This window comes from Rhizopus microsporus (genome assembly GCF_002708625.1).
Source record: "Rhizopus microsporus ATCC 52813 unplaced genomic scaffold scaffold_9, whole genome shotgun sequence".
Classification (NCBI taxonomy): domain Eukaryota; kingdom Fungi; phylum Mucoromycota; class Mucoromycetes; order Mucorales; family Rhizopodaceae; genus Rhizopus; species Rhizopus microsporus.
This window is the reverse complement of record NW_019671924.1, coordinates 415,292-442,616: the sequence shown is the minus strand read 5'-3', so window position 1 is coordinate 442,616 and position 27,325 is coordinate 415,292. Positions and strand designations below refer to the sequence as shown.

Below are 27,325 nucleotides of genomic sequence, written 5' to 3'. Positions count from 1 at the left end.
CAATCCACACTGACCCATGTGGGCAAGTCCGCAGCCCGACTTCAGCCGACGATCTTACAGCTGGCCATTCCCCATGACCCACGCATTGATTTAGTGCCTACGCCTCACATGAGAGACAGAATGATTATCTTTCGAGATATCATGAATTATGATCGATGCTTTGCCATGCTTTTGAACGGTGCAGTCTGTCACGGTAGCGATCCTACAATGAGTGCAAATTGGGAATTGCCTGCAGAGTTTTTTCATGAATTTTGGTATCTTACTATCAACTACGATGTGAACCGCACGAATGCATGGAGAAGACTAAAGGGGTTGCCAGATATTACTGCGGGCGCTCAACCTGAAGGATCACCAGAAGAAGTAAATCATGATACCCCACATAGTACAAACGAAACAGTCTGGACAGACGATGTATTCTCACAGATGACAGCTGGTATGCCTACCTTACAGCCATTGGATATGAATCACTTTTCGAGTGGATTTGATTTTGGTTCACCTAATCATCCGAGCGTGGTAGATGATCAAACCGAATCTTACTCTTTATACAACATCGCCTCGGACTCAAGGGATACTCGATCGCCTAGTATAGGTATGTTTACAATTGTGTGTATGTGTATATATATATATATTTAATTGATAAATTAGGAACCATGATGGAACTCATGAACACCCTTTCGACCAATATATAGAAAACAATAATAAAAGGATCGGTTTTTTTTTTACCATAAATCCCCACATTCACCATGATTGTCAAAGTAAGTCGTCGGTTGCTTCATATGAATTGTTAATATATACACACACACACACACACACACACACTTTTTGTATGTATTACCTTGCACAACTCCCATTCTACAAGAGCGCTGTAGTCCTTGATAGATCCACCTGTTCGAAATAGTTCCACAAGTTCTTGTACTTGATCATCATCCTTTTCTTGATGACCTTTCTCTATCCGCCGCATATGACTAATGAAGCTATTGCTATAACTATCTATTTGTGTTTGAAGCTCGTTATAAGCTTCCTTTTTTAATTGGTCTAATTCATCCTATGATTAACAGCATGAGCTTGCTATTCTTGCTGTTGCTGTTGTCTTGGTTACCTTTAATTTGTCATTTTCTTCTATCAACGAAATCGATTTATGAAATTGCTTATTGTTACGCTTTTTATGAGAGCTGATCTTCATTTATGTGTATTTCTATTAAAAAGGAAAGGGAAGCGAAAGAGATAAAGTAAATGAGAAAGAGAGAAAGAGAGAGAGAGAGGGGGGGGGGCTCTTTAAATTCATGCTTGTGAATATGGAAAATCTTCCGCTGTACTATTGCATTAAGGGATTCTCGGAGTTTTTGTATTTTTTTAACAGGTAATTTCATTTCCCCAATCATTGGTCACGACATATTTGTAGCCATGATAAAATAGATCAAAGAATCATTCAATTTAAAACCAACCATAATTACACTTTAGTTGATTATCGATTCTTTCTTTATTATTAAAAAAGCAATGAATTCTGTCTTTTTGAGAGAAGAGAAGATAAATGTGGTCAGTATTGATAAATAACACGTAACTGAAAAAGTTGCTACAGACTTTGTTTAAGTAGTCTGATCTTGACTTCCTTTTCTTTTCTCTTTTGGGCCAAAAGTAAGACCGGCTATTCCCCAGCTAGTCCTAAGGTATGTTATATTATTTGCTCTTGTAGGAAACTAATATGTAGTATTATAGATCATAAAATCGAAAACAGTACCGGTGCTAGCTGGAGGTAGTTTGGTTCTTACCAAGCCTTGGTCCTATCCGCTCTCTTTCTTGCTCTCTTCTCTTTTCTCTGGCTTGCTTCTTCTTCCTCATCTTTCCCCGGGCTGGTTATCACAAGCCTTATTTAATGCACTTCAGATAAGATATTAATAATTTCTTTACATGTTTACTAACGATTCTTGTCTCTGTTTTTCTCTTACAAATTCTCTTCTTTATAATGTAAGTATTTAATATCAATGTAATAGCTGATTTACTAGTCATTTCTTTGTATATCCCATTCTTTGCTTCTGATGGGCTCTCTTTTATCATTATTTGTTGTCTGAAATTATCTTTTTTTTATCAGTGTGCGAATAATTTAGGAATAACGTGTAAAATAGGTCAAATCGACACATGTAATCCTTTCCTTCGTTCTTGTTGGCTATTTTTATGCTTTTTTAAGTAAGACGATTCATGACTAGTGTACAACTTGTTAACCAATGTCTTTTAAGAAATACGTCTTGGTATTACTCGATCAGCAATATATTTTTCTATAGTTGTCATACAATGTCTTGTTACTATAGTTTTTGATATGGTTGAATATATTCTGCTGAGAGAGCTTGCATATAGGTTTTTCGATTTAAAATGACATCCCTTTTAAAGAATCCCACTCGCACCTTTTTGCAAGCCAGAAAGCTGCATAAGCCAATGATAGTCAACAGAATCTCGAGTTTCACACGAGCAACGGGCTCATAATGGTTTTGTAAAAGATATGGATAAAGACAATCATAAACTATGAAGTTGTGTTTGAAGGGTTTGCTGAAAGAAAAAATTATTGATCAATTCGACAATTTAAACCGTCTTAGCATATGCATCTTATGTAACTGATCGGATAAAAGATGAGATGTTATGGTAACACCCCTTTTTTAATTAAAACAGAAAGATCTCCAGCGCTTTCATAGATTTGTATGTCCCACTTAGTTATTCTGTGACTAGTAAATGAAGGAGATAACATAGGGAGATCAGAGGAGACATGATGGACGATTTTCCACGGTAAGGACATATAGGGTCATACAACGGAAAGGACATCCAGAAAGCATATCGATGTCTACACTGGAAGGACCTGGTCAAGAAGAGGGGGATAAGGAGCCTTGGATCATCCAGTTGCTGATTTAGCCGCAGAATTGAGTTTTTGCTACCACAATGAAATAGGGGTCATAGAGCTAATTGCTAATAGTAGTAGCATTCTAAACTCTCTTGCCATCAAGTTGGCATTTCATCAACAAGTTTCTAGGGAAACACAAAGTTTTTCACATTGAATGTCAGCTGTATTTCCTTTTTCTTTTATTCATGAGATCTGACGAATTTGATCGTGAAAAGCTGAGAAAGATCATTACAAAAAAGCTAGGCGGAATGAAGTTGGCACCCAATGTTGAATTGCTTGTAATAAACAAGAAAAAAAAGAAAAAAGGGTCAGACCAACCAAAGATTGTATAGATTTATTTGGACTTTCTTTGTTTTATGGAAGATCTCGCTAAATCAGCAGAAGCAACCTCGTTAAAGAAGAATCACTCGGCTGTCAATCGGTCAGATATTATGGAAGCATTAGAAGTATGTCTCATAGATTTAACGGGGAGAGATACACTAACATGGTTTTATATATAGAATGTTTTAAAGAAATACCGTGGATAATATTTATTGATCATGCTTCTTCTTCTTTTTATGCTTTTTCCTATATTCATTTGCTGTCATATATTTATTATCATCATCATCATCGGCATCCAATAAAGGGTCATACTCTGACGAAAAATACTTGTCCATAGAAGGACACTCGATTCGAACTTTACCTCTTCCTCGGTACTTTATTTTTTCCTTTTTCTCTGGTAGCCTCTCTTTCGAGCTATCCTTTCTTTTCGACTTTTTACTTGTACGATCATCATCGCTATCATCACTACTACTTCTTTTCCTTTTATAAATATCATCACTGTCTTCATGGGATCTCCTTGTTTCTTCTTCTCTTTTTAGTCGATCTTTTCTTAATTTGTTGATATTTCTTTCGTTGGCACGAAGAACTGCTTGATTATGACTATCAGTTGCCTTTACGACATTAAGTAAAAATCTTGTATTGGGTCTCGGCTTTCTTCTAATAGGCTGCTTTCAATAAACACCAAAAGAGGAGTAATTTACTTTCTTACGTAACAGGCTGATAGGCTTGTATGCCCACTTCTTGATACTTTTTACGTTTTTCTTCGGCTTCTTTTAATATCAAGTCTGCCACATATTTATCAATATCTTCATCTGATACATTTCTGGCACCAGCACCAGCTGCTGCACGCATGAGATTACTGACGATGTTATTGACTGCATTATTTGATTTCGACATTATGAACAAAAGATAGAGAAAGAGAGAGGGAAAAAAAGAGGTCACACTTATGTGTTTTTCTTTATTCTCCCTTTTTTATATAAGATTCATCCTATCCTCCCTCTTTTTTTTATATGCCGCTTTTTTCTCTCTCTCTCCTTTTTCGTCGTATTATCATCTCATATGTGTTTTGCATACATATTGCCACCTTTTTCATTCAAGCCGTAGAATTGAGAGAGAGACATTGAAATAGCTTATTTTAACCACCGATTGTTGTAAGAACAGTCCAACGAACCTATCAAATACATATATATTGAGGACACTCGTTTTCCTTTAGCTATAAGCATTCACTTTTATTAACTAGCCAACAATTGAATAACTGCTCAAACTTAAACTCTTGCTTTTTAGGGCATTTGTTGTCAGCGTCCTACCCCCGAGTAGCTGTAATGACTAAGATATTCACATGGTTCTTTACAAAATTCATCGCTTGGATATCGAGGCGTTCCTAGGAATTCTTCTAACTCTACGCTAACGGCTCTCCGTGACGATGTCAAAAACAAAATCACTTTGAAAGGTGTCCCTGTATATTTCTGTATTACGGATAAAGAAGCTACCGACACTCTTGTTGAATGATTTACGCGACTATTTTGGGCTACTGTATTTCAAAAGCTATTCACGACAGAAACATACTGACTGCACTCTCTGTCTCAAAGAACTTCAAAACATGTGCTTTCTTAACAGGTTCTGATTTATTCAGTTGCCACATATGGCTTCTTCTCACTATAGTAAAAGGATACTGAGCCATATATATCCTTGTGTGGTCCCAGTACTGTCCAAGGGTGATTATAATTTGTATTGTGATCAAATAAAATAAAAAGATTGTTATTCCCATTGTAGAATATTGTATTTAACTTGGGCATTAGAGCAATAATATGGTTCATTCGTAGTCAATAAGTGATACAGCCTGAAAGATTTATAAAGCACATAGGTTACTCAGACCTCTTTAGAGCGCACTGGCTTTGGCCCCAATCATGTAATAGCCGTTGTTCCTTAAGATCAACTTCTATCAAGAAAGATGGTCACGAAGTTCAAAAAGTTGAAGAATACTGTGTAGATGGTAGCTAAAGGTCATTTATTCTGGAACAGATAACGGAATCATTACAATGACAAACACGATCGGGCTCACTCTTACAAGATTCAAGTTTCATCTAGAGCTTTAAGTGACTACGATTATAGCGCAACAAATGTTGTAGAAAGATATAACGAACTTGGTCAAGGAAATAATTTTTTGAAGCTGCCGGCTTCCTTCAAAATAAAAGCAGCCGATATTGACGTTGGTTGTGGTTACCAGAAGATTAGAAAAAAACGTGAGAGAAAGAAAAGAGCAACAGAAGAAGAAAAAAAAGTTCAAGAAATAGAAAAAGAACTGTCAAAGATGTCACTTAAAGAGGTATCAAAAGTTGAAGAGGTTCAAGAAATTTGTAACAAGCAGTGTCAGCATCGTCCCGTTTTCAGAAGCTCTTACAAGTCCAAAACTGGAGCAAACAATACAAGAATTTTAGGAATACAGAGCAAAAAAATACCGACATAAGATATGCTCATCTGAAAGACGGTTTGTTAGAAAGCAACGAGGTAATCTTACCATTAATGTGTACATAATAATTCCTGATCGCGTCATATTTTAATATGCAGATGCTGCTACGAAAGCTAAACCAATCATGTTCATTGACGATAGAGGAATCGGCGTTGGCTCAAGAATTAAGAAGTATCTGAGGTATGGAGGAACTTGGAAGTAAAAGCTCCATGGACAAGAAACCCAAGTCTGTATCACCAGCGAAAACATGACTTCGCAGACATGCGTGTATTGTTTCAGCAAGCTAGATCATCCCATTCACAAAAGAATGGTTAAAGGAAAAGAGACAAATGTCACAAGCAATGGGTCCTTCATCCGCCGTAACCCAAAATGTGTCTTGGTGACCAAAAGACAACCTGTGAAATCGAGAGATACACTCTCAGCCTTGGCAGTAGGTCTGTCAGGTCTTTATATCTTTTATTTCACCAAACATTTCCCTGTTTTGAAATCAGCCTCAGTCAATCAAATATTGAATTTAACATCACCTCTTCCTTCTTGAATGCAAGAGAACGATTGGGCAGTAATAATGTCACTATATGAGGTACAAAATAGAATCTTTGAAAAACACTTACAGACTAAATTTTTGCTGAGGACTTTAAATTCTTTCGGGGATTTAATGTTCTCGTAAAAGCCAAAAAAGGATATCAGTGTTTGTGTCTGTCTCTCCTCTCTTTCCTTTTTTTTTCCTTGTTTTGATTTACAAATGAATTCTGCCAAGTGGCCACATTACCTTTATACAGCGTCTTTATTCCTTCTTATTTCTCTAAGTGCGCTATGTATTGCCATCTCTGCAGCTGATGTCATTATACAAGCTCTAACAGACAGAACGTCAACAGGAAATCTCGACTTTCGCAACTTGGCAGTTGTCGCAGGAAGCTATGTGTTGTTGGTAAACTACATGAATGAATTGATAAAAGATAACTAACAGCATGACCTCAAAGGCGCTTATATCTGTAGTTTGTTTATGCAGTCGAATGATATCTGTGAGACGATCAATGCAAAATATACCCAAGTTACATATTCCAATCAAGAAACAGAATCTACCAAAAAAAAAAACATTAACATAGTGATGTTCTTTTGTTAGAAAGTCTATTCTCAAATTTGGCATGAATTCGGACAAACAAGAGCGATCAGAGACCAAGCAAAGCCGAGACCTGAAGACATACAGGCCGTTGGATGGGCCAAGCCAGGCAAGAAGACGAAAGCGGTGATGTATAAAAATATACTAACGTCATACAAAGGCACACCTCTGTTTGAAGGACTCGATTTTAAGCAAGCAATAGCAAGAACACCTGCGATTGTTGAGAATGTAGCTTGTAGTATAGATCCGAGTTACAAGCGACCCACGTATTGCCCTGTACGACAGTATATTGAATTCCTGATCCAAGAAGGGCTCATTGATCGAGAGTTAGGGACGGTTTATGTTCAAGGCTATGAGATTGCTCGGTTCAGTCGAGATCCTCTGAGCCAGGAACAATATATCGATATCATGAAGCATCTGGCTGCAATTCTTCAAAACATGGGTTACAATATCAAGAATTCCGATGGTCAAGTGGATGAGACGGAAAGCATGATCAACAGTGATCACAGGACGACAGGCAGTAGTAGTAATCAGTCCTTCCGTTTGTATAACCTCATCTCTCGGAACAATCGACTCCGTTCAGTGGATGACACAGTCTCTGCGACTCAGTCCATGAACACGTGGCATTCGCGTTCCACCCATTTTCATTTGGATGAGGATAATTACTCTGCATATGATGAAGATGAAGTGCGGCAGGATATTTATGAATTACTCACGAGAAGTGGTAATAGTAGTAACAGGCATCATGTGTAAAAAAGAAAAGAGCTTTATTCAATTTAATTGGCTTAAATAATGGCTATTATAGTAATAAAATGTGTAAATATTGTTAATAAATATCTTTTGCCTCGGCTATCTTTTTATCAATGGATTTGCTTGATAGGCTATCATTTTCATCATTCATATTGGTCTCACTGACCCTGCTGGCCACAAGAAGAATGAGAGGAAAAGAGACAAAGACGAGGACCCAGCAGATGAGACACTCCCACCTGAGTGGAACACTGACAGCATCAATACCAAACGCTATAGCTGCACCTGCACTTTGCGTAGCTTTATAGAATCCTGCATAACGAGCAAGTAAAGAAGGGTCATTGGACATAGCACCCATAAGCCAGTAGAGGTAGGTTTGATAGATAGCGTCGCTGAATCCGTAAAACATGTAAAGTACGAATGGACCACCGAACCCCGCATCTTTCCAGCCAATGGGCTTTTCGAAGCCATTATCAAATGTCAGTTGGAACGCAAAGCCACCTGCCCAGACGGCCATGGTAACGACAAAAAGAATGGCCAGTGCCAAGAGTCCTCTGGACCGGCGTGAGAGCCCCTGAAAGTCAAGAAGACATCCAAAGATAAGCGAACCAATGATTTGAAGTGTCCAGTACATGGTGTCATTTAATGCTCTGGCCGGAGAATTAAAGTAGACTGTGTTTACTTTGAACTGGTATGCGTAAAACCAGTTGGAGGCTAGGAAGGCGGGGATAAGACACAACATACGCCACTCTTTCCAGACGAGAAGAACACCCTTGAGTTCTTTTTTCCAGTGCATGGCCTTGGCTACAGCTACTTTTGTTCCATCAGGTCGAACCACACGTGAGGGGCTTGCGATGGCTAGAGAGAGGACGACGCCGATGATCATGACGATAACAAAGGCAATGTAAGTGCTTGTGGACACACCACCGCTTGCTTCGTTCTCCAAGTTGAGTGCTAATGCGATGACGGAACCAAGGATACCTCCAACATTGAAAAGGGCCCAGAAGATGGCTACGAATTTTCCCTTATTCTTCTCCTCAGGGTAAGACATCATGATTGAACCTTGTGCAGACCAGAATACACCAGCACAGCAACCAAGAATAACACCTGCTGCAATAACAAATCCCGAAACTTGCTTTCGGTCATAGACCCATAGAGAGGCAGAATAGACAACATAGCCAATTGAACCAATCTAGTCACATAGCATCAGTAAAAAATGGAAAAAAAATAAAATAAAAAATGTGTGTGTACATTACTGTCAATGTGTGCTTCACACCAACTGTGTTTGTAAATGTACCAGAAAAGAATCCAACAATGGCAAAACAGCCATAGAGAGCACCATTAGCTGAATCGATCAAGCCTACATTTGAACTCATCGAACCACCAGCGCCTAATCCAGAAAGCGCATTGAACATTCCTGGACAGCATAAACATACTAAACCAAGCAAGACAACTTGGGTTAAGGGAGAATAATATAGTTGTAGTACTCCTTTTGACATTTTTTAATAAAAAGAAAAAAAGGAAAAGGGAAAGACGGGAAAATGATGATTTATTTATGGTTAATTTAAATGGTCTATAAACTGAGGGGGGGTAAAGGAGATTTATTATTCCGATTGTTTTCATCCATCATTGTTGCATATAGGCTCTTAATCAAAAAGCGTATGAGACAATAGCAATAAAGGTAATGACTCTATGTGCATATATATGTAAAAACAAATGCTGCTGCCATTCATTGGTTCATGGTGTGCTCACTATGGTTACTGACCCTGACGACAGGGTTCATATTATGTCATATTATGGATGAGTCAGGGTTCTCAAAGGAATAGTGTGGGAAAATTAAGGGTGCAGCCTTTCTCCACATTTGCATTTTATTTTCCGCCTCTTCTGGAGTCAAACAAACGCTTTCTTTTCTCTAATGTCACTTTCAGCCAATCCCTATAACTCCTTCATTGAATTGACAAAAATGGAAGTCTTTTTCATTTGAATCTCCTTCAAAACTTCTTAGTTTGTAAATGATTGTTAGCTTTTCTCTTTATAGATTCTCTTATCGTACATATAAAGAAAGTTATTGGTCTGTAAGTTTGTTATTAGCAAACAATCAAATTTCAGCTAACCGTAGAAAAACGTTTTTAATATTGCTTTGAACATAGTTTGAAGGAGAGTCACATATTTAATGTAAATATGAACTTTATTTTAAAAAATACAACATTAGAAAAGACATATATTCAAAAGTTCTCCAACATCTGCTCCATGTCCCATTCTTCCAACACCAATCTATCATCTGTAAGCATAGTTGATCTTTTAACTGCGTGTAATAGCTGGTCGACACTAAACTTGGGATTACTGGCATGTTCACTGACTCTCTGCCAGATTCTCGATGTGGGCTCTTGATAACGATCATTATTGCTGGATCGTCTTTCGGTTGGTAAAGCAGTAGGGTTTCTATTGTTATTATTATTGTTATTGTTATTGTTATTATCGTTGTTGTTATTGGTGTTGCTGTTAACTATGCCATTTGTGCAAAGATCATCGTGAATTTCCAGGAATGGTTTCAAAAAGTTATCAAATTCTTGATCATTATTTTGATTATTGCCATCATCGTCCGTCCTTGAAGGCTCTCCTTTGTCTTGATCATCATTAACAGGTTCGTTTATTGGGTTATTATTTTCTGGCTGTTGTTTCTTTCGATCCTTTCTGAACAACGGGTTTGCTGGGTGGCTGTGATCTGGATAGAGCTGAACTGCCTGGACCTGTTCATTACCTGCCGATCTATCTGAGGTTGCCCGTAGGAGGGCTGGTGTAGTAATAGAGAATGTGAAATCTCGATCTGGGATATCTGTTATTGTTGCTGTTGTTGTTGTTGTTGTCTTTTTCAGCTGAGTAGCATTTTCACTAGCCAGCTTCGTCTCGACTACCCTTGCCTGATGGTTTGCATTAGTCTTCCTATTGTTTCTTCTGCTGCTAGTGTTATTATTGTTGCTACTATGACTACTACTACTGCTGCTACTATTATTGGCTGGCTTAGTTGATTCATCTATGTTCTGATTCGCTGCCTTCATCGATGAGGGACGTATCTGAAGCGGTGGTAATGGAGGCTTAGTCGATAACTGAAAGGCAGCAGGCGATGGTGGAGGTGGTACAGGAAGGGATGTGCGCGCCTTTTCAAGTGCCTTGATGACACCATCCACTGAATCTGCTGGTGTTCCTTTTAGCACACAATTCTCGACTTCCAATCTGCAGATGACGGACCTTAAATATTGATTTTCTTGAAGTAGTTGGTGAATAGCTGCAGCATGTTTATCCTGGAATTGCTTAAACTTTTTCTCTAGCTCTCTTACGTATCGCTCTTTACGTTCCCTGAATGCTCTTTGTGCAGCTCTATTTTGCTCTTTTCTTTTAATCTTTTCTTCATCCTTTTATTAATAAAGAAGGGGTTACCGATCACAACAGTTCCCTCCCTTATCTCTTTATCTTACGTTACCTCATCTGTATCTATCATTGGTTTCCGACCCGGTTTTTTCGTTCTGGCTAATAGTTATTTTAGTTATCGTTTAGCGTGAGATGAAACTATATTCGATTTACCAACGCTCTGACAATTACCGTGAGAAAGCGAGTCATCATGAATGTATGTGGCTGCAGACTGATTCAGTATGCATCATAATGTATCTAGAAACCACTTCTTACCATAGCTTCTTTTAAGTGACTGAGTAATGTCTAATATATCTGTATTAATAAATGAGTCATGTTCGTCATCATCGTCGTCGTCAAATAGAACAAAAGATAGAATGTTCTGATCGTTCTTGTTATTAGCAGTCATTGTTGATTCAGTCATATGCTTTTATAATAACAATGTTTAATAAAAAGATAGAAAGAAAAAGAAAAAGAGACAAAGCGCCTTTCTCCTCGTATGATTGATCAACAACCAATGTGACGGCTTATGTTTATGAGCTCCTGAACCATGAACTCGAGATTTTCCCGCAGTTTCTAACTTTATTTTTTCTATATATGGCTTTGATTTGCATTGCCCTGGCAAAAATGAGAAAGTATGATTTTTGCATTATCCATGTTGGATCTTTTTCAAGTTCAATCAAATAGCGAGATCTGAGCTATTGAGATGGCCATTGATCTCAAGCCAAGGGCTCTTTTTTTTTTTGAAAAAGAGTCTGTTCACTACAAAGTATAGAATATTAAGAGCAAAAAGAAATAGAGTCAAGAAATGATCCTTTCAGTATTCCCCTGAACATGTTGAAGTTCATTAAATAGTGATAAGGACTGACTAAAGCATGGTTTACAATGCCTAAAAAATGCGGAAATTGAAATATACCCTATCCAAGCAAGGCACAGGACTTTATTTGAAATATACGATTAAAGACAGGCTCATTAACCTATTAATAACGGTACCCGAGAATACATAGAACTGGACATTTGATTGCCAACAAGAGATTTTATCACAATGTCAATATTCCTTTCGCTTTGCATGATCCTACTCATGACATCTGAGCCAGGGCAATAATCCTGTTCGTGAAATGTCTCGAGCAATAAAGAAGGAACATAGGTGTATGTCGATGAGCCTCTACATAATTTCTTTAATAACAAGAGGAAAGAAAGTTCATTATTATATACATCATTTTATAAGCAATCAAGAGTATCTATATGGCCAATAGGAATTGAGTATGACGCGTTATATGGGCGTGTTTTGTGGTCAGTTTCTTTCTGTTGCTCATTCTTAAAAGACAGAGTGCTTATAGGGTAAATACGACAATGTCGGTAATATATTATTATTCAAACGGCACTAATGACGATATCAAAATGAAAATGGTTACATAGTATGCAAGCCGAGAAACGACTCATGCATAATTTAAAGAAGAAGTTCGGACCCACTGTTGAAGAAAGAAGAGTTTAGAGTAGTTTTCCTGGGTGAATTCAGAGCATCAAAAACTTGCCCTACCTGTAGATTAGAACTTGAAACTTTTGACAAAAAGTGCCACTTTTTATTCACTAATCTTCTACTCAAATAGGTACAAAAACCAACACTGTAAAAAGACTGTGAAAACAACAAGTGAAATCAAAGGAACTTTATGGAATCGAGCTCCGGCGTCTGCCCTAAGCTTTCATAACGTATTGAAATCGTTACGGAATGAGGGTAGTCACCCCTTTAAGAATATACCAAACACTAATCCTCACCAGTTATCGCTGGTGTTAATGCAACGATGTATGTAAAAATACAATATTTTAATTGAATAGTTTATTGCAAACACTCTAATTTTAGGTCAAACTCCTAAATATATCATTCTATCTCCCTGTGTGTAAACACAAGAAAAAGGACTCCACAAAATAAGCTCGCACACCACGCAGCAAGATTAGCAGTAGGGACAGGAGCCGAAGATAGTGTAGTGACCCAGCAATGCACATACATGTATATGTGTGTGTACAGGAACAGAAAAAAAAAAAACCAGGGCGCACACTTTGGTTGAGGGTATATAGGAACACAAGATCGCAGCGCACGCAATTCAGCAAACAAAAAACATGGGTTCTTCTTTATCGAGGAAAGTGGTACCTTCGTGGCTTGGTGGGTCGGCTTGTTGTGTGTTCTTCTTTGACTCCTTGCAAAGCCTAACCGATCATGTTTTATAACTATACAAAAACTATAAAGCTTAGCTTTATACTTATCCCCCTGTAAGTCATTCTGAACCTACTCTCTTTTTTTGTGACGGAAAAAAAAAAAAGAGAAAATTAGGAAGTGCCCTCTTTAATATAAGATAAACCCCGACGCATCGGGCAATGGTGCTTAGAAATTCGGTCCGGAGATAAAAGATCCGGTAGCAGTGTAGCAAGGTTGAACCTTTTTGCTCTCGCATAATATATTAAAGACTGTTAACACTAAGCCTCGTTATGAGTCTCCCTTCTGTTTCACATCCAAATTGAAAACATAGTTTATACTCTCTTTATTTATGTTGGGATATTGGGTAATATGGGCATTGATTATAAAATGGTAATGTAATAATAGTTGTATATGATACAAGGAGAAGAATGCAATGCAACTTTATACATATGCACGTAGCGTTTATGGATTGGCTGGTGAATGATCAAATCTATTGTTAACAGAGTCATATGCAGGCGGAAGAGAATATGGGAATAAATTGGTTCCTACTGTCCTGTACGAAGGTACTTTGCCGAGATCAACCTCGTCCCACCAATGGTGTCCTTCTTCGACTCGATCTTCTCTCTGTAGCTCGCTCAGTGGCACGTCGGCCAAGTCCTGCTCGTCAACCGAGGGTCGTCGTGAGTGATGTCTACTTCCACTGTTCGATCCTGGAATGGCCACAGGCTGTGAATGAGGTACTTGATCGTATGATACAGCAGTAGGCACGGCTGATTGCGACACGGACAGCAGACGAGACCAACCGCTGATAGTGACCGGTTCTCGATCACTCTCAGGAAGCAGAGGGGGAGGCTCATTGCTGCCGGCCTCAGAAATCGAACGAGCCCTTAGTCTTTCGACGACAGACGGATCGTAAGGCACTGATCGCCACATCTCGTCGTAGGCAGGGAGAGTTGTCATCTCTTGTGCGGCAACAAATGATTCGACAATGATGATCTGCACTGCGCAGCGTAGTTCTGATATATGACCGTCTGCATTGACAAGAGAGATGACAAACTTGAGTCTATGTCGAATGCGAATCATGTCACTGTCAGCGTCAGCAAACACCATGGGTGACTTTGAGGGTACTTCTAGTGGCAGTGTCTTCTCCCACGTCGGTCTTTCGACCGAAATCGGTTCGACAAAGGGATTGTCCTGTCTAATAAGACGAATGATCCGTGTGTCTGTCTTGGTATGATCGTTAGCTGTATAGGTACAATACTCCTTAATAGAGGCCATGAGAGCATGAACCTTGAGCTGAGAGGCAATAGGAAGTATCTTGAAAGTGATGGGTATTTTGTCATTGAATGCGTATAGTTTTGAAGGAACACTGATATCGTAAACCATTTTCTCTGCCCAAGTGTTGTGAATTTCTAGTGACTGGATCAATTCAAACTCTGAAGGTAACACAGATCGAAGCACTTTGATGACTTTCTTCTTGACTGTGTTCTGCACAAAGGCTGTTCTTTCTACTGTCGCTTTTAGTCTATAGCTTACACTACCTACATCCGAGTCGAGGGTCTGTGGTAGGTCACCAGGTAACATGAGCTCAAATACCCAATTGTATTTCCCGGCATTCAACACTTGAGATTTTTTCTGCTCATTGCCAACAAATTCCCAATGATGTGAAATGATGGTGCGTTCTTGTTTATGAAAATGCTGTTGATGTCCAACACCTATAAGAAAGGGGAAGTTATTAAATAATTGAGAATACATTTTTTGTCATATCTACCTTCAGACCAAGATACTTTCATTTTGCCGATAAAGGATAAATTGATTGATTTGACCTTGATTGGCTCATTTACATTCAAGGATAGAGTACCCTGAAGCATTTTCCCTGCTGCTTCCTGTGGTTGACCAAGCAAGACGACTTCATCTGATAAGACATTGATCTTTAATTCTAGACTCTTTCCAAATCCATGCATCTTTTTTTACATGTAAAAAGAAAAAACAGAAAAACAGAAAAACTAGAAAAAAAATTTTTTAAGAGGTCCAATAGTAAAATGATCATTCCCTTTATTATTTTATGCACTGTCTATTTTCGTACTACTTTAAATAGACCCTTTTTTTTGGGAGGGGTTGAAATCTAGGAAACAAGAAATACAGTAAATATAAAAAAAAGAGAGAAGAAGGGGGGGGGTATTATAAATGTATTAATTAGCATTAGGACATTGAAAGTAATTGGTTGTAGGTGCTACTGTGGCAATTGTGTGCCAAACGATTCCTGCAATATAATAGACAATGCGGAATTTGATATTAAGGGATTGGTTAGTCGAATTGGGATCAGATACCTTGACGACACAAGCACTATACAAGTCTTGGAATGTATTATCATTAGGTCCACTTGATGTATAGTTGATCTGTATGGGTATCGTAATAACTTGATCAATAGACCTTGGGCTTAGCATCAAGTGACCTGAATTGCCATGACCAAACTGTACACCCGTACTCGCATCTATCACAGTGACTGCAAAATTTTCAATGTTGGTTGGAATCCAGTTGTCATTATTGAGAACTGTAAAGTTTACTTTCCAATTGGCTATTATCGTATTATCAGTCGTATTTTGCTTTGGTCCATCATAAGCTGCGCCCTGATATTGTAACGTCGGTGTCCTTGGCCACACAAAATACCAAACGATAACGATGACTACAACGAATGCAAAGGCAATAAACACAAGCTTTCGACCACTGATACCAAGCCGTGTCCACCACCGTTTTTTCTTGGTCGGTGTCAAGGGTTGAATGGTAGAATTGATATTTTTGTGTGGAGTGCTGTTATGCAAATCATCTTGTTCGACCATTTCCATAGCAATATTATCCTGAAGGATAGATCCTACCGGTCCACGATGTCCGGGTGAATTGAAACTGGGTAATTCTTCATCAAGATAGATGGGCTCAACAGGGTCATAAGGATCTCTTTTATGATGTGAATAAGGTAGATATGAATTGGCTCTCTTTTCTGAATCATAATAGTGTTCCATATTAGTCTTTTTCTTCTTCTTCTTTTGTCTGTTGGGTGCATATGGATCCTGTTGTTGATAATAGTCATAGTCTTCTTGGTATACAGGCTTAGGTGCGGTTGATAAACGAGTCATGCTGCTTTCTGATGGTGATCTTGAATTAAAGTCGTCATGTTCATATTTAGCTGAATCATCTACTCTACATTAGCATTTCTTTCTCTTTATTTCTGTATATTCTTACCTTGTTTTCTTGTAGTTCTATAAGGGTCTCTCATGTTACTATGAATAGAAAAAGAAAATTAAAAAAGAAGAGCGGATAAATTGAGAAGGTTACCCTAATATATATTTTTAAACACCAAGCCTCGACTGAAAATGATATCCCAAGTATACGTTTAACAATAAGTCCCTCTCTTTTTTTTTTTTTTTTTTTTTTTTTTTTTTTTTCACTCAATTATATCCAAACTACATGTGTCAATGGGGAGCAGTAATAACAAAAACATTCTTTCACGTACACATAAAATCCAGCAGTGACTCTATAAAAGGAAATTACAAATCTTTTTTTCTTTCGTCTTTTTTGCATATATATTTTTGAAATGAATGACGAAGAAGGAGCAACAAACGGTATGAGTCCTTTTATAACAACAATAATAATAACAATAACCAAGGCAAACTTGTATATACAAAGACGATCTTATGCTCGCAGCATGTCGCAATGATCAAGACGAAATGTTGGAAGATATCCTAAAAGAAGGTGACTTTGATATTAACTATACGGATGGTCTTGGTGATACAGCCTGTCATTACGCGTAAGTAACATAAGCTCTAAAGGAAATGATATCTAAGATCAGATGGATGCAGAGCCAAGTTTGGTGCTAAAAATTGCCTCGAGTTACTAGTACACATATCATCGATTGATTTGAACAGAAAGAACAAAGAAGGCAAAACACCACTACATTTAGCTGCACAATATGATGATGACCCCGATATTGCTTTGGATATGGTTGATCTATTGTTAGGCTCAGGTGCAGATCCAAGGTATTTCATGTTTACCTAGTCTACACATCTTTTTACTTATTAAAACTAGAATTAAAGATAATCAAGGTTCCACTATTCTAGATCATGTGGTTAATGAAGATATGCGAGATTTGATTGAGCAATCATTAGCAGGATATAATATGGTAAAGAGTAGATGATAGTACATTGGGCATATATATATCTCACACACACACACTAGGGAATGAGTGATAATGATGATGAGGATGAATTTATTTAAGAACAACAGCTGCATTTCTACTTGACAAATAAGCTTGTACATTAGGAACCCCCAAAGTGCGAATAAATTGATATATTTCTGCATTATGATATCTTAGTCCTGTCTTTGGATCTGTGTATTTAGCATCTAATCCTGTAATGTCACAATACTTTCTTTGAGGCAGCACAGAGGGTGGACACTCTATATTTTCATCTATATATTATGTATAAGCATATATTTATATGTATAAACATTCTATGCTTACAGGTGGGTATATCTAAAGCGAGCTGTCTCTCTCTTTCCATGGCCAAGATTTGCTTAAGGTTTTTACTTTTCTTTGCTGATTTATATGCATTGTTTTTAAATGGTTTCTTTTCAATCAACAAGTTGAATGGTCCTAAATTGTCTTCATTTACATCTGCCTACAAGTTGATGTTAGTTTATATAATAATAGTTGACAAACAGTATAACCTTCTTTCCAAAGGCTTTCTTTAAATTGTTTTTCTTTAAAGCCCTTTTAAAAAAGAGGTTAATTCATAATAAAGTTGTAATCGTCTGCTTTAATCTTACATTAGTACTTAAATTAAAGAAATGAAATGCTGCCCGATTGAACACTGTGATCTTTACTAGAATGAATTTCCGACAAAATAGCTGTTGCTTTACAGTCATATATACCTGGGTTTCGTACCCTTTTAGTATGCTATATTGAGTTTGAATAAAACACCTACTTGTATATATATAAACCCTGTTGGAGGGAACCGTGTTCTCGACGACGATTTCTCTAATGAAAACCGAAAGTCTTCCTTCACCTCTCCAAATGGCGCAAGAGATATCAAGCATGTTTTTACTTGCATTTATATCTCTGTTCCATAGTATATTGCAGATTTTGCGATCTAATATACTATGGGACTTTTTACCATTCGAGAGCTTCTTTTGTTCCAGCCGCTTCTGTTTACAGTTGTTGCAAACCTAAATAGCTGATGGACCAATATTGCCATTAAATAACATTGACTTTATCAATCTGATTTCATAAGAATATCTTTGATGTTCGGAATTCATCTATGCGAACCAGAGCATTCTGTAGTATCCCCGCGGCGCCGCTAACATGACCCCTGATAGAAGTAGTATCTTTGTTTTTCACGCCATCTCCAAAAACAACCAGAGGAAGTGAATCGGAATATTGAAACTTACTTTTCCGAGCTGTTCTTTCCTTTTCTTCAGCAGATGGCCTAATTATATCATTGTCAATAGCTTTTAAACATTAAACACTATTGCCATAATTACATTTGGCTGTTTCTTGTTTCTTCTTTCTTTTCTTTTTGCGCTGCTTTCGATTCTGCTTTGTTTTGTTGTATTTTTTTCCTTCGTTAATCAATATGTTGGCCATTTCTGCACTTGACCTTTATCTGCCTTAGTAATCGTAGAAACGAAATAGTGCTTACTTTTCATCGTAAAAACGGAATAAGCGAGGTATACTGATTAGAGCATCTGCGACATATGTATTTGTCTTTTCCATGTCGACAGTTTTTGCCGAAGGGAAACTTGTCTTTATTGTTTTTATGCCAGTCCTTAGTTTTAGCTTCTCTATCTGGCAAGCTCTCCTTTTCGCATCACTGTAGCATTGCCTCTCTTTTTCGCTACATCTTCTTGTTTCTAGATTGCTCCCTTCATGCTGCATAGTCACTGTGAATACATGTGGTCTTCCGGGATCTACAGCACAGGGCTGAAAACATTCTTGTATTTTTTGGTCAGAAAAGCCTTCCAAACCCGGCTGCGCTGTCGCTTTTTCTTCTCTTGCCTTTTCTGCAAAAGCAAAACATACGCTAAAACCATCTGTTTGAATGAAACAGGTAAACTTGTTTTGACTTTCAAGAGTTTCGTTTAGGCTTTCGCAGCCAAACTTCTTGAAGTTAAAGATTGAATAAAACAAGCTTACGTTGCCTTCGTACGTGCCATCACTCTTATGCTTCGTAATTGATTGCAACGCCTTTGCATTTATAGAAATATATCGCCAATGCATAGACGGTGTGGGCGTTAACGAAAAGCGTCTAGGCATTTTTGCTTTATCGTCTTTGTGCTCGTTACAAAGTTTTTCAAGTTCAGATATCATACCAGCCAAAGCAGGCACAAATTTTGTTGGAGAAGCAGCAAGGCTCTTGACAGTAGGCGGTATGGAAAGCCTAGTTCGTAATCCATTACATATAGGAAGTGTTTGTGCTACACTTGAATTGTTCTTGGTTCTTTGTTGATCAAGTTGACAACATAAAATTAGAATAAAGCAAAAACCACATTTCTTTATCTCTTTCTTCTCGAAAAGAAACAAATCAAGATGGTCATCTTATAAAATTGTATTCTACATCAAGTAACATGGAAATACTTCGGCTCCTGAGTAAGTTTATCATAGCGTCAAACATTGAAAAGTTTTGTTGACGACATCGCAAGTAGTGGATAGAGGTAACCTTGACATAAAATATGTACAGTGTTCTTAGAGACCACAACTTGAGTGACAGGGCACATCCTAAAATAATATGTATGTAGGACGATGTCGTTAGGGATCACATCCAAAGCGGGCTATTCTTCCAACAAACCAGGTAGCATTCTTTTTTAAGGTAGTTTATTGTTCTTCGACTTGATTTATGAGCAGAAAACTCGCGAGTATGAGTGGTTGATGGAGCTTGCAGAAACACTTGGCCAACCAATGAGGGTGAAAGCGATTGGTGAAGCCAAAGAAAGAATAAGTAGTCTCGCTGTGAATAAATCATCATCAAGTAAAGCAAGTGAAAGCAAAGCTGCCTACGAAGCAGCAATGTACTCTGTTGCCAAGTTTAAGCAAGCACGAGTTGAACAAGGCAAAAGAATGGATTAGGTAGGCCACTTGAAGGATAGGAAAGAACTGTAGCTACTGCATTACAAAAACGCAAAGAAACCAAAGAATAATGAGCAACATTTCTGTAGTTACTTTATTACTATCAAATAAAAGTTATTTCATTTTCTAAAGATTAAATCAAGTAGTTTCCAATATTTGCATTTTAGTGAAAAGCATCCATAAGCTCCATAGTGGGATTTCTAGTATCTGCAGTTTGACTTTTAATACCGCAAATCGCGTCTAAATATAGCTTTCGGGCGTTTTTTTTTAGATACCATACTAACCTTAGCACAGAATAAAGGCTTGACTTGCCATAGATTAGCATATAAACAACACAAGATGTTAAAAGATAGGTTAAACTCATTTATTGCATGTATACAAGCAATATCAGTATGAAAGCTAGTACTTTGCAAAAGTAATTTGCAGTTATACAAGCTTCTTTTAATAAACATTAAGCAAAGACAAAAACTCCTTTCTTTTTCTGTAGGCTTTAAATATGCACAACTAGAAAAATTAAGATGATAGATAGTATAAATATTAGCTGTGCCTCTATAACTACCATTGCTTCAGATTTGTAGCTATAAGCCTTTATTCCCAGAAAATACAACAAGTTACTATCACTTTACATCTTTTACTTGAAGTGCATGCAATGTACTTGAAGAAATGTTAGCCATCACATATATAGTCTTTGGCATATCAAAAGATAGATTGTAACGGTCCTTTGAGCAAGTGACATTGGCACAACTTGCATATTTGTGAGCATGTGTGACTTGCTTTTATTGTACAGTTTTAATGTCACTGATCATGATCACCAAATGATCATTATTTATTTCCATGGCAACACTGTAGATGTACAAAGAGAAGGTATGACAAATAAATATTCATAATGTGTATATATCTTGGCTGAAATTAAAGTATCTCTCTTTATACACACACTGATACATATTAAAAGAAAGAGAAAAAGAAAAGGAAATTGAAAGTGTTGACTATAACGTAAGCTTTCTTATTCCGTTCTAAAGTAGATAATTAAGGATAGCCATTGGGTAAAGATTTTTTTGGGAAATAAAAAAAAACCTTTTCTCTCGCCCTACTTTATTTTTTTCTTTTTTCTCTCTCTTTTTTTTATTTTCTATCTGTTTGTGTGTGTGCGTGTGTATACGTCCGTGTACCTGTGTTTGTTTGTGTGTCAAAGTAAAGGTAATGATTAATTAAACAACATGATGGTTATTGACCTTCACAGTCTTTTCCTTTTTTATTACTAAAGATCACCCAAAAATTAAAGTAGTAGATTCAGGTATGACGTTGAATGACGACTCAACCTTTAATAACACCCATTCTTTTCAAGTGTTGGACACACCTTGTAATCCTTCAAAAGTGAATGTTGTTCAAGTTACTTCCTCTACAAATACTTCACAAAAAATGTGGGATAGAATGAAACAGAATACTAAAGAGCAAGAGCACCAGTCCATCGTGGTCAAGACAAGCATGTTTGAATTTCACTTTGAATTTGGTTCAAAGAGGCCTCCGAGCAGTACTGCTGCTACTACTTCAACTTGTGCAAGTCAGGAACAAGATGATGCCTATTATAATTCTGAACAAGAAGAAAATTTTGAGCAAGAGCATGATCTTACTACGCTTGAACAGGGAGAAAAAGAAGGGCTATCAGAAGGTTATGTGGCCGAATATGAAAAGTCGATTACTTCAGATGAAGAAGAAGAAGATATAGATATAATGGATGATGACAACAGCATCCAGAAAATGAAATCTAGTTACCATAGAGACCAACAAGTGAAAATGATCGATACCAAACAACTACCCTCTGCCACAGCCGAAGCCATGGAAATGTATGAGAATATTTCAGAAAATATATATATCGGTTCGGCAACAGGCAGGTCAATGGCAGAAGAATCAATGCCATGTGAATGTAAATATGACCCAGATCAGGACAATCCCTCTGAGGCCTGTGGTGATGATACTGCTTGCATTAACCGCATGATGTTTATGGAATGCATGGTTCAAGACTGTCCCTGTGGTATCTTTTGCAGAAACAGACGGTTTCAACTAGGCCAATATGCTAGAGTAGATGTCATAAAGACTGAAAAGAAGGGCTATGGGCTAAGAGCACTTACTGATTTATCAAAGTAAAGATTACTTAAAATGGTATTAAATGATAGTTACACATTGTATCATAACTGACATCTTCACGCATTAGTAATTCATTCATTATGGAATATGTCGGAGAGGTCATTACTCAAAACGAATTCCTAAGACGAACAAGAGAATACGATGCCCAAGGATTCAAACACTATTATTTTATGACCCTCAAGAATGATGAAGTGATTGACGCTACCAAGAAGGGCTGCTTGGCCAGATTTATGAATCACTCGTGCCGTCCAAACTGTGTGACGCAGAAATGGGTTATTGGAAAAAAGATGAGGATTGGCATCTTCACAAACAGAGATATCAAAGCTGGCGAAGAGTTGACCTTTGATTATAAATTTGAGCGTTATGGTGCTGTAGCCCAGACATGTTTCTGTGGAGAAGTCAATTGTAAAGGATATATCGGCGCAACCACAACATTAACAATACCAACAACCGATATAGATGAAAGAATGTCAACAGACACCTCAAGCTATTCTTCAGAGGATGATGATGAAATTGATATTCAAAAGATCCAACCATTACAGGATATAGACAAGGTACAAGCGTTTGTGAAAAAGATGCTAAATTCTGTTGGAAAGCCTCGATTGGTGAACAAGTTGCTAATGCGGCTCAAGCTGACAAATCCACACAATTCTTATGGAAAAGAGATTCTGAAAATGATTGTCAGGCTACACGGCCTCAAACTGTTCAAGTTTTGGCTGAGTGAATGGAAACATGATGACGATATTGTATGTAAAACATTACAGGTGTTGGAACAATTGCCACTTGCCAACAGAAACGGACTTGAAGACTGCAAGCTGTTTGATATTGTCGACAAGTTTACTGAGCACGAAGATGATACGATACGTCAATTGTCAATCGGCTTATTAGACAAATGGGGCCAATTGAAGAGTGTCTATCGTATTCCTAAAAGATCACACGCTGAAGTAACAGATCATGTGCACAGCGATAGTGAACAATCACCAATAATTCAACCCATAGCAAATGCCAAGGAAAGTCACTCGGTTGCAAACACAAAAGAAGAACATACAAAACCAAAGAAACATAAGCTGTTTAAAAAGAGGATGAGGATTGAATCCACAAGGGAACTATTTGATCCAGATGAGGACTATTATGAGTATATTCCCTTGAGTGTGACATATGAAGGTCTGGCAAGATTACTGCAGTATCCATCATTACAGCCAAATGATATACCTGTAAAAAACAATACACAATTTGTACATAGCCAACAATATGATCTGTATGATTATAATAACTATTACTATTATCAATATTATTATAACTATTACTACCCGCAACAACAACAACAAGAGCCATTACCCGCCAATTGGCAACTGATCATGAATGAAGATGGGACATTTTATTATTATAATGTGCTTACTCAACAAGTCCAGTGGGAGATACCAGTAGAGCAAACTTCTCTTCTTCCTCAGCCTCCACCACCGCCACCTCCTCCTCCATTAGATACAGCTTCACCTCAACCTCCACCACCGCCTCCATCACTTCCATCTGTATCCTCTTCACCATTGCCTCCTTCACCAACACCACATCATATTACAGAAAAGACATCTACACCAGAAGCAAGTGAAGCAGAAGAAGAAAAAGAAGGACTTGGTGAAGTTGAATTAAAAAATGAAATTGGTAAAGTGGTTACAAAGTATCTAAGTTTGGCAGATCAACAATGCTTATGGAAAGGAGATAAACATGTATTTAAAGACATGGCAAGAAAGGTAAGAATAATATATAAATAAATAATGACAATAAACAAACGTCTTCTTATGATAGATGACGCATTATATCGTGGATAAGGAAATTAAATCTGGTAGAAAGATTAAAGCCTTGGATAACAGTTTACGTGTAAAGATTGAAAGGTTTATTGATACATTCAAGCAACTGTAAATAAAAATAAAAATAGCCCTTCTTTTTTTATTATTATTATTGTTATTATTATAAAAATGACGAATGAGAAAAGAAAGAGATTAATAGATTCTATGAAAACAAGAGATGAACATTATAAAAAACAAAAATATGAACTGTCAAAAGAAGACCAATTTAACTATATTAAAGAAATAAAGAATTCAACAAGATTAGAACAAGAGGAAAAGTGGTTCCTCATTTCAACAAAATGGTACAACGACTTCAAAGCATACTGTCGAGGAGATGTCGACAGACTATCAACTATTGACAATTCGTCATTATTTGATAAAGATTACAAAGTAAAAGGAAATCTAATATGTGGAAAAGATTATATTCTTTTACCCAAGAGAGCTTGGGAAAGCTTAATGGAGTGGTATGGAATCAATGACGAGAGATTTATTGTCAAAAGAAGTGTCAAAAGCCTATATCATTTTGAAGTCTACCAGATGCACCAAAAGCCAAGTCAAAGGAAAACGTTCAATATAGATTGTGGAGCCACGGTCAAGGACTTTTATCAAGCACTGGTCAGTGCACTCAACCTGTCAGCATCCATCAGTCGTGTTTGGATATTGAAACGACCGATCGAAAGCAATACGTTCATTACTGAATCTCTCCTTGATACCTTGGCTGCCAAGACGATTCATCCTTCCACGATACCAACACATGTTCTCATCACAACTTATTTGCCCAACAAGGACGAAAAGAGATACTCTTTGGCTATCAAGACTGAGTCAACAACAGTATCGACCGTAACAAGAGGATTGCGCGGTTTAAATAATTTAGGAAACACATGCTACATGAATTCAGCTATTCAGTGTCTTAGCAATACGCCAAAATTAACGTATTGGCTCTTGAAAGATTTGTACAAGAAGGACATCAATCGATACAATCCACTTGGCCTAAGAGGTGAATTAGCTGAATCATATGCAAGTTTGATAAAGTCTATATGGCGTATAGGGCATAGTTCGTCGATATCCCCCTATGAATTTAAAGTATGTATGCATAAGAGTAAGACGAATGATTATTTATACATTGTCGATTTAACATGTAGAAAACGTTTGAAAGGTTCAATTCCCATTTTAGTGGATACGAACAACAAGATTCCCAAGAGTTCCTTGGCTTTTTACTCGATGGACTACACGAAGATATGAATAGAGTACATCATAAGCCATATGTTCAGATGCACGATTATGAGGATGAATCTCGACAAGAAGAGATTGCAGATCAACTGTGGAAGTATCACAAGTCAAGAAATAACTCAGTCATTGTCGATTTGTTCCAAGGACAGTTTAAGAACAAGTTGAGATGTAATGAATGTAATAAGGTAAGAATAGATATAAAATATTAATAACACACAATGAACCCTTTTCCTCTTTCTTTTTACACTACGCCCTATTATGTATTAATAAAGGTCTCTATTACTTTTGATCCGTTCATGCATTTATCTTTACCGATTCCAGTCAGCATTTGTAAATTAAATATCACATTTATCTATTATCATAAACCAAGACAATGCAAGTTTACAGTGTCTCTGACCAAGCAAAGCAGAACGATTGCTGACCTGAAGCAAGCCATTATGAATAAATTGAAAGATAGTAAACATGTAAGAAAAAGATCACATTATACCTTAGTTATTATTTACTTGGAGTATGTAGTTCCTAATTACTCGCATGTTTCAAAGCAAGATATGTACGCTCTACAAGGATAGTGATCCTCTTTCGGCTATACAACCTACCGACATCATTTACATTTACGAGATACCCTTTGCCTACCCTGATCCCAGCTGGATCTTGTTTCCGGTATATTTTCAACTCATCGACAACGATAACACTCATTTCAATATGTTTGGATATCCTTCTATTCTTGCCTTTGACACATCAAAGGGATATCCTGATCTGTACACATCCATTAGTCTCCGCGTTCAACGATACACAGCCAAGACATTGATCAATGAAGATGGAATGCCGATAGAGCAAGATATGTTTACGATCAAGACATTTATCAACAAGGAATCAGCAGACACCCATTTCCCACTTCTAGAACCACCTACAGATGTTTCTTTCATGCCAGATGAACACGACCCAAATACCATTCAGCAGGGACAGGCAGTACTGACCCAATGGAAAAAGGAAAAGGCATTTGGGATCTTTGGAAGTGCTCCAAAAAGGAACAACCCCGATGTACTGACGATAAACACTGGTCTTTGGAGAGCCTTTGATAATCTCGCCAATGGAAATCAACAGGATCGACCTGATATCTATGCCTGTTTACGAGAGTTTACAAAGGAAGAGCATCTGACGGATGACGATCTATGGTATTGTCCGAGATGTAAAAAGCAACAGAGGGCAACCAAGAAACTTGATCTCTGGAGGTTGCCTGAGATCATGGTTATTCATCTAAAGCGGTTTAGTCAAGTAAGGATGTGGCGTAATAAGCTAAATACCTTTGTAGACTTCCCTATATCTGGTCTTGACATGACAGATTATGTGATTGATGTCAAGGATGATGATCGACTCATGTATGATTTGTATGCTATAGATAATCATTATGGAGATATGGGTGGAGGACATTGTAAGCTTTTGATGTTGCACATTTGCTTTCATAGTAGCCCGCTTATTTAATTCAATAGACACTGCTTATGCTCAAAATGCGATAGACAAGCACTGGTATGACTTTGATGACACCTCTGTTACAAAAATAGACGAACGTAGAATCAAGGTAACAATAATAATAACAATATACAGTATTTAATAAAGTATTATAGACAAGTGCAGCTTATGTATTATTCTACAAACGTCGTAGAAGAAGAAGCAATGTTGATTAAAATGTTTTGATTGGCTAATAAATGTAGAATGGTTAACCTATATGACAAGCCTGCCTTTATTTTTTATATATCCCTTTTTCTTTCTTTTTCACTCTATTTCTGTGCATACTATTCATATATAATTCAGTGATACCTTTTTATATATTTTATATACTTC

General features: G+C 37.3%; 14 protein-coding genes across 14 annotated transcripts; 7 read left to right on the top strand and 7 right to left on the bottom strand.

Moving 5' to 3' along the window:
- Nucleotides 1-709: 709 nt before the first annotated feature.
- RHIMIDRAFT_140448 (uncharacterized protein) lies at nucleotides 710-1,051 on the bottom strand. Its single transcript, XM_023605686.1, has one exon. It carries the CDS (start codon nucleotides 959-961, stop codon nucleotides 785-787), a length of 177 nt encoding a protein of 58 aa, XP_023465834.1. The 5' UTR covers nucleotides 962-1,051; the 3' UTR covers nucleotides 710-784.
- Nucleotides 1,052-2,937: 1,886 nt separating this feature from the next.
- On the bottom strand, nucleotides 2,938-4,191 carry RHIMIDRAFT_284100 (uncharacterized protein). The gene is made up of 4 exons (XM_023613169.1): nucleotides 3,925-4,191; nucleotides 3,388-3,872; nucleotides 3,220-3,333; nucleotides 2,938-3,165 (listed from the first exon to the last, which is right to left on the bottom strand). The coding sequence occupies exons 1-2, from the start codon at nucleotides 4,103-4,105 to the stop codon at nucleotides 3,418-3,420; spliced, it is 636 nt and encodes a 211-aa protein (XP_023465832.1). The 5' UTR covers nucleotides 4,106-4,191; the 3' UTR covers nucleotides 2,938-3,165; nucleotides 3,220-3,333; nucleotides 3,388-3,417.
- RHIMIDRAFT_237940 (uncharacterized protein) lies at nucleotides 3,073-3,387 on the top strand (the record flags this gene model as incomplete). The annotated part of the gene is made up of 2 exons (XM_023608853.1): nucleotides 3,073-3,165; nucleotides 3,220-3,387. 2 exons carry the CDS (start codon nucleotides 3,073-3,075, stop codon nucleotides 3,385-3,387), a joined length of 261 nt encoding a protein of 86 aa, XP_023465833.1.
- Nucleotides 4,192-6,372: 2,181 nt separating the features above from the next.
- Nucleotides 6,373-7,021, top strand: RHIMIDRAFT_140408 (uncharacterized protein). The gene is made up of 3 exons (XM_023605685.1): nucleotides 6,373-6,606; nucleotides 6,659-6,907; nucleotides 6,959-7,021. The coding sequence occupies exons 1-2, from the start codon at nucleotides 6,421-6,423 to the stop codon at nucleotides 6,782-6,784; spliced, it is 312 nt and encodes a 103-aa protein (XP_023465831.1). The 5' UTR covers nucleotides 6,373-6,420; the 3' UTR covers nucleotides 6,785-6,907; nucleotides 6,959-7,021.
- On the top strand, nucleotides 6,970-7,242 carry RHIMIDRAFT_182115 (uncharacterized protein; the record flags this gene model as incomplete). Its single annotated transcript, XM_023605801.1, has 1 exon — nucleotides 6,970-7,242. A coding segment is annotated over one exon (273 nt), but the record flags the coding sequence as incomplete, so codon positions are not given.
- Nucleotides 7,243-7,624: 382 nt separating this feature from the next.
- Nucleotides 7,625-9,157, bottom strand: RHIMIDRAFT_227097 (MFS general substrate transporter; the record flags this gene model as incomplete). Its single annotated transcript, XM_023607583.1, has 2 exons — nucleotides 8,802-9,157; nucleotides 7,625-8,737 (listed from the first exon to the last, which is right to left on the bottom strand). The coding sequence occupies exons 1-2, from the start codon at nucleotides 9,042-9,044 to the stop codon at nucleotides 7,625-7,627; spliced, it is 1,356 nt and encodes a 451-aa protein (XP_023465829.1). The 5' UTR covers nucleotides 9,045-9,157.
- Nucleotides 9,158-10,751: 1,594 nt separating this feature from the next.
- RHIMIDRAFT_190481 (uncharacterized protein) lies at nucleotides 10,752-10,961 on the bottom strand (the record flags this gene model as incomplete). The annotated part of the gene is made up of 1 exon (XM_023605932.1): nucleotides 10,752-10,961. A coding segment is annotated over one exon (210 nt), but the record flags the coding sequence as incomplete, so codon positions are not given.
- Nucleotides 10,962-13,609: 2,648 nt separating this feature from the next.
- On the bottom strand, nucleotides 13,610-15,111 carry RHIMIDRAFT_251911 (uncharacterized protein; the record flags this gene model as incomplete). The annotated part of the gene is made up of 2 exons (XM_023610899.1): nucleotides 13,610-14,862; nucleotides 14,919-15,111. The coding sequence occupies 2 exons, from the start codon at nucleotides 15,109-15,111 to the stop codon at nucleotides 13,610-13,612; spliced, it is 1,446 nt and encodes a 481-aa protein (XP_023465827.1).
- RHIMIDRAFT_140380 (uncharacterized protein) lies at nucleotides 15,004-15,307 on the top strand. The gene has a single exon (XM_023605684.1). The coding sequence runs from the start codon at nucleotides 15,106-15,108 to the stop codon at nucleotides 15,274-15,276; it is 171 nt and encodes a 56-aa protein (XP_023465826.1). The 5' UTR covers nucleotides 15,004-15,105; the 3' UTR covers nucleotides 15,277-15,307.
- On the bottom strand, nucleotides 15,308-16,426 carry RHIMIDRAFT_140379 (uncharacterized protein). The gene has a single exon (XM_023605683.1). It carries the CDS (start codon nucleotides 16,279-16,281, stop codon nucleotides 15,340-15,342), a length of 942 nt encoding a protein of 313 aa, XP_023465825.1. The 5' UTR covers nucleotides 16,282-16,426; the 3' UTR covers nucleotides 15,308-15,339.
- Nucleotides 16,427-16,739: 313 nt separating this feature from the next.
- On the top strand, nucleotides 16,740-17,339 carry RHIMIDRAFT_237933 (ankyrin; the record flags this gene model as incomplete). The annotated part of the gene is made up of 4 exons (XM_023608852.1): nucleotides 16,740-16,767; nucleotides 16,832-16,952; nucleotides 17,005-17,181; nucleotides 17,231-17,339. The coding sequence occupies 4 exons, from the start codon at nucleotides 16,740-16,742 to the stop codon at nucleotides 17,337-17,339; spliced, it is 435 nt and encodes a 144-aa protein (XP_023465824.1).
- Nucleotides 17,340-17,346: 7 nt separating this feature from the next.
- Nucleotides 17,347-18,017, bottom strand: RHIMIDRAFT_140363 (uncharacterized protein). Its single transcript, XM_023605682.1, has 4 exons — nucleotides 17,969-18,017; nucleotides 17,870-17,912; nucleotides 17,664-17,820; nucleotides 17,347-17,611 (listed from the first exon to the last, which is right to left on the bottom strand). Coding segments are annotated over exons 1-4 (402 nt in total). The 5' UTR covers nucleotides 17,971-18,017; the 3' UTR covers nucleotides 17,347-17,411.
- A 3,382-nt stretch (nucleotides 18,018-21,399) lies between these two features.
- On the top strand, nucleotides 21,400-24,373 carry RHIMIDRAFT_284066 (uncharacterized protein). Its single transcript, XM_023613168.1, has 5 exons — nucleotides 21,400-21,461; nucleotides 21,529-21,558; nucleotides 21,610-22,405; nucleotides 22,477-24,157; nucleotides 24,213-24,373. Exons 3-5 carry the CDS (start codon nucleotides 21,684-21,686, stop codon nucleotides 24,324-24,326), a joined length of 2,517 nt encoding a protein of 838 aa, XP_023465822.1. The 5' UTR covers nucleotides 21,400-21,461; nucleotides 21,529-21,558; nucleotides 21,610-21,683; the 3' UTR covers nucleotides 24,327-24,373.
- A 9-nt stretch (nucleotides 24,374-24,382) lies between these two features.
- On the top strand, nucleotides 24,383-27,168 carry RHIMIDRAFT_251906 (cysteine proteinase; the record flags this gene model as incomplete). The annotated part of the gene is made up of 6 exons (XM_023610898.1): nucleotides 24,383-25,336; nucleotides 25,396-25,668; nucleotides 25,756-25,947; nucleotides 26,000-26,915; nucleotides 26,974-27,062; nucleotides 27,109-27,168. The coding sequence occupies 6 exons, from the start codon at nucleotides 24,383-24,385 to the stop codon at nucleotides 27,166-27,168; spliced, it is 2,484 nt and encodes an 827-aa protein (XP_023465821.1).
- Nucleotides 27,169-27,325: the final 157 nt, after the last annotated feature.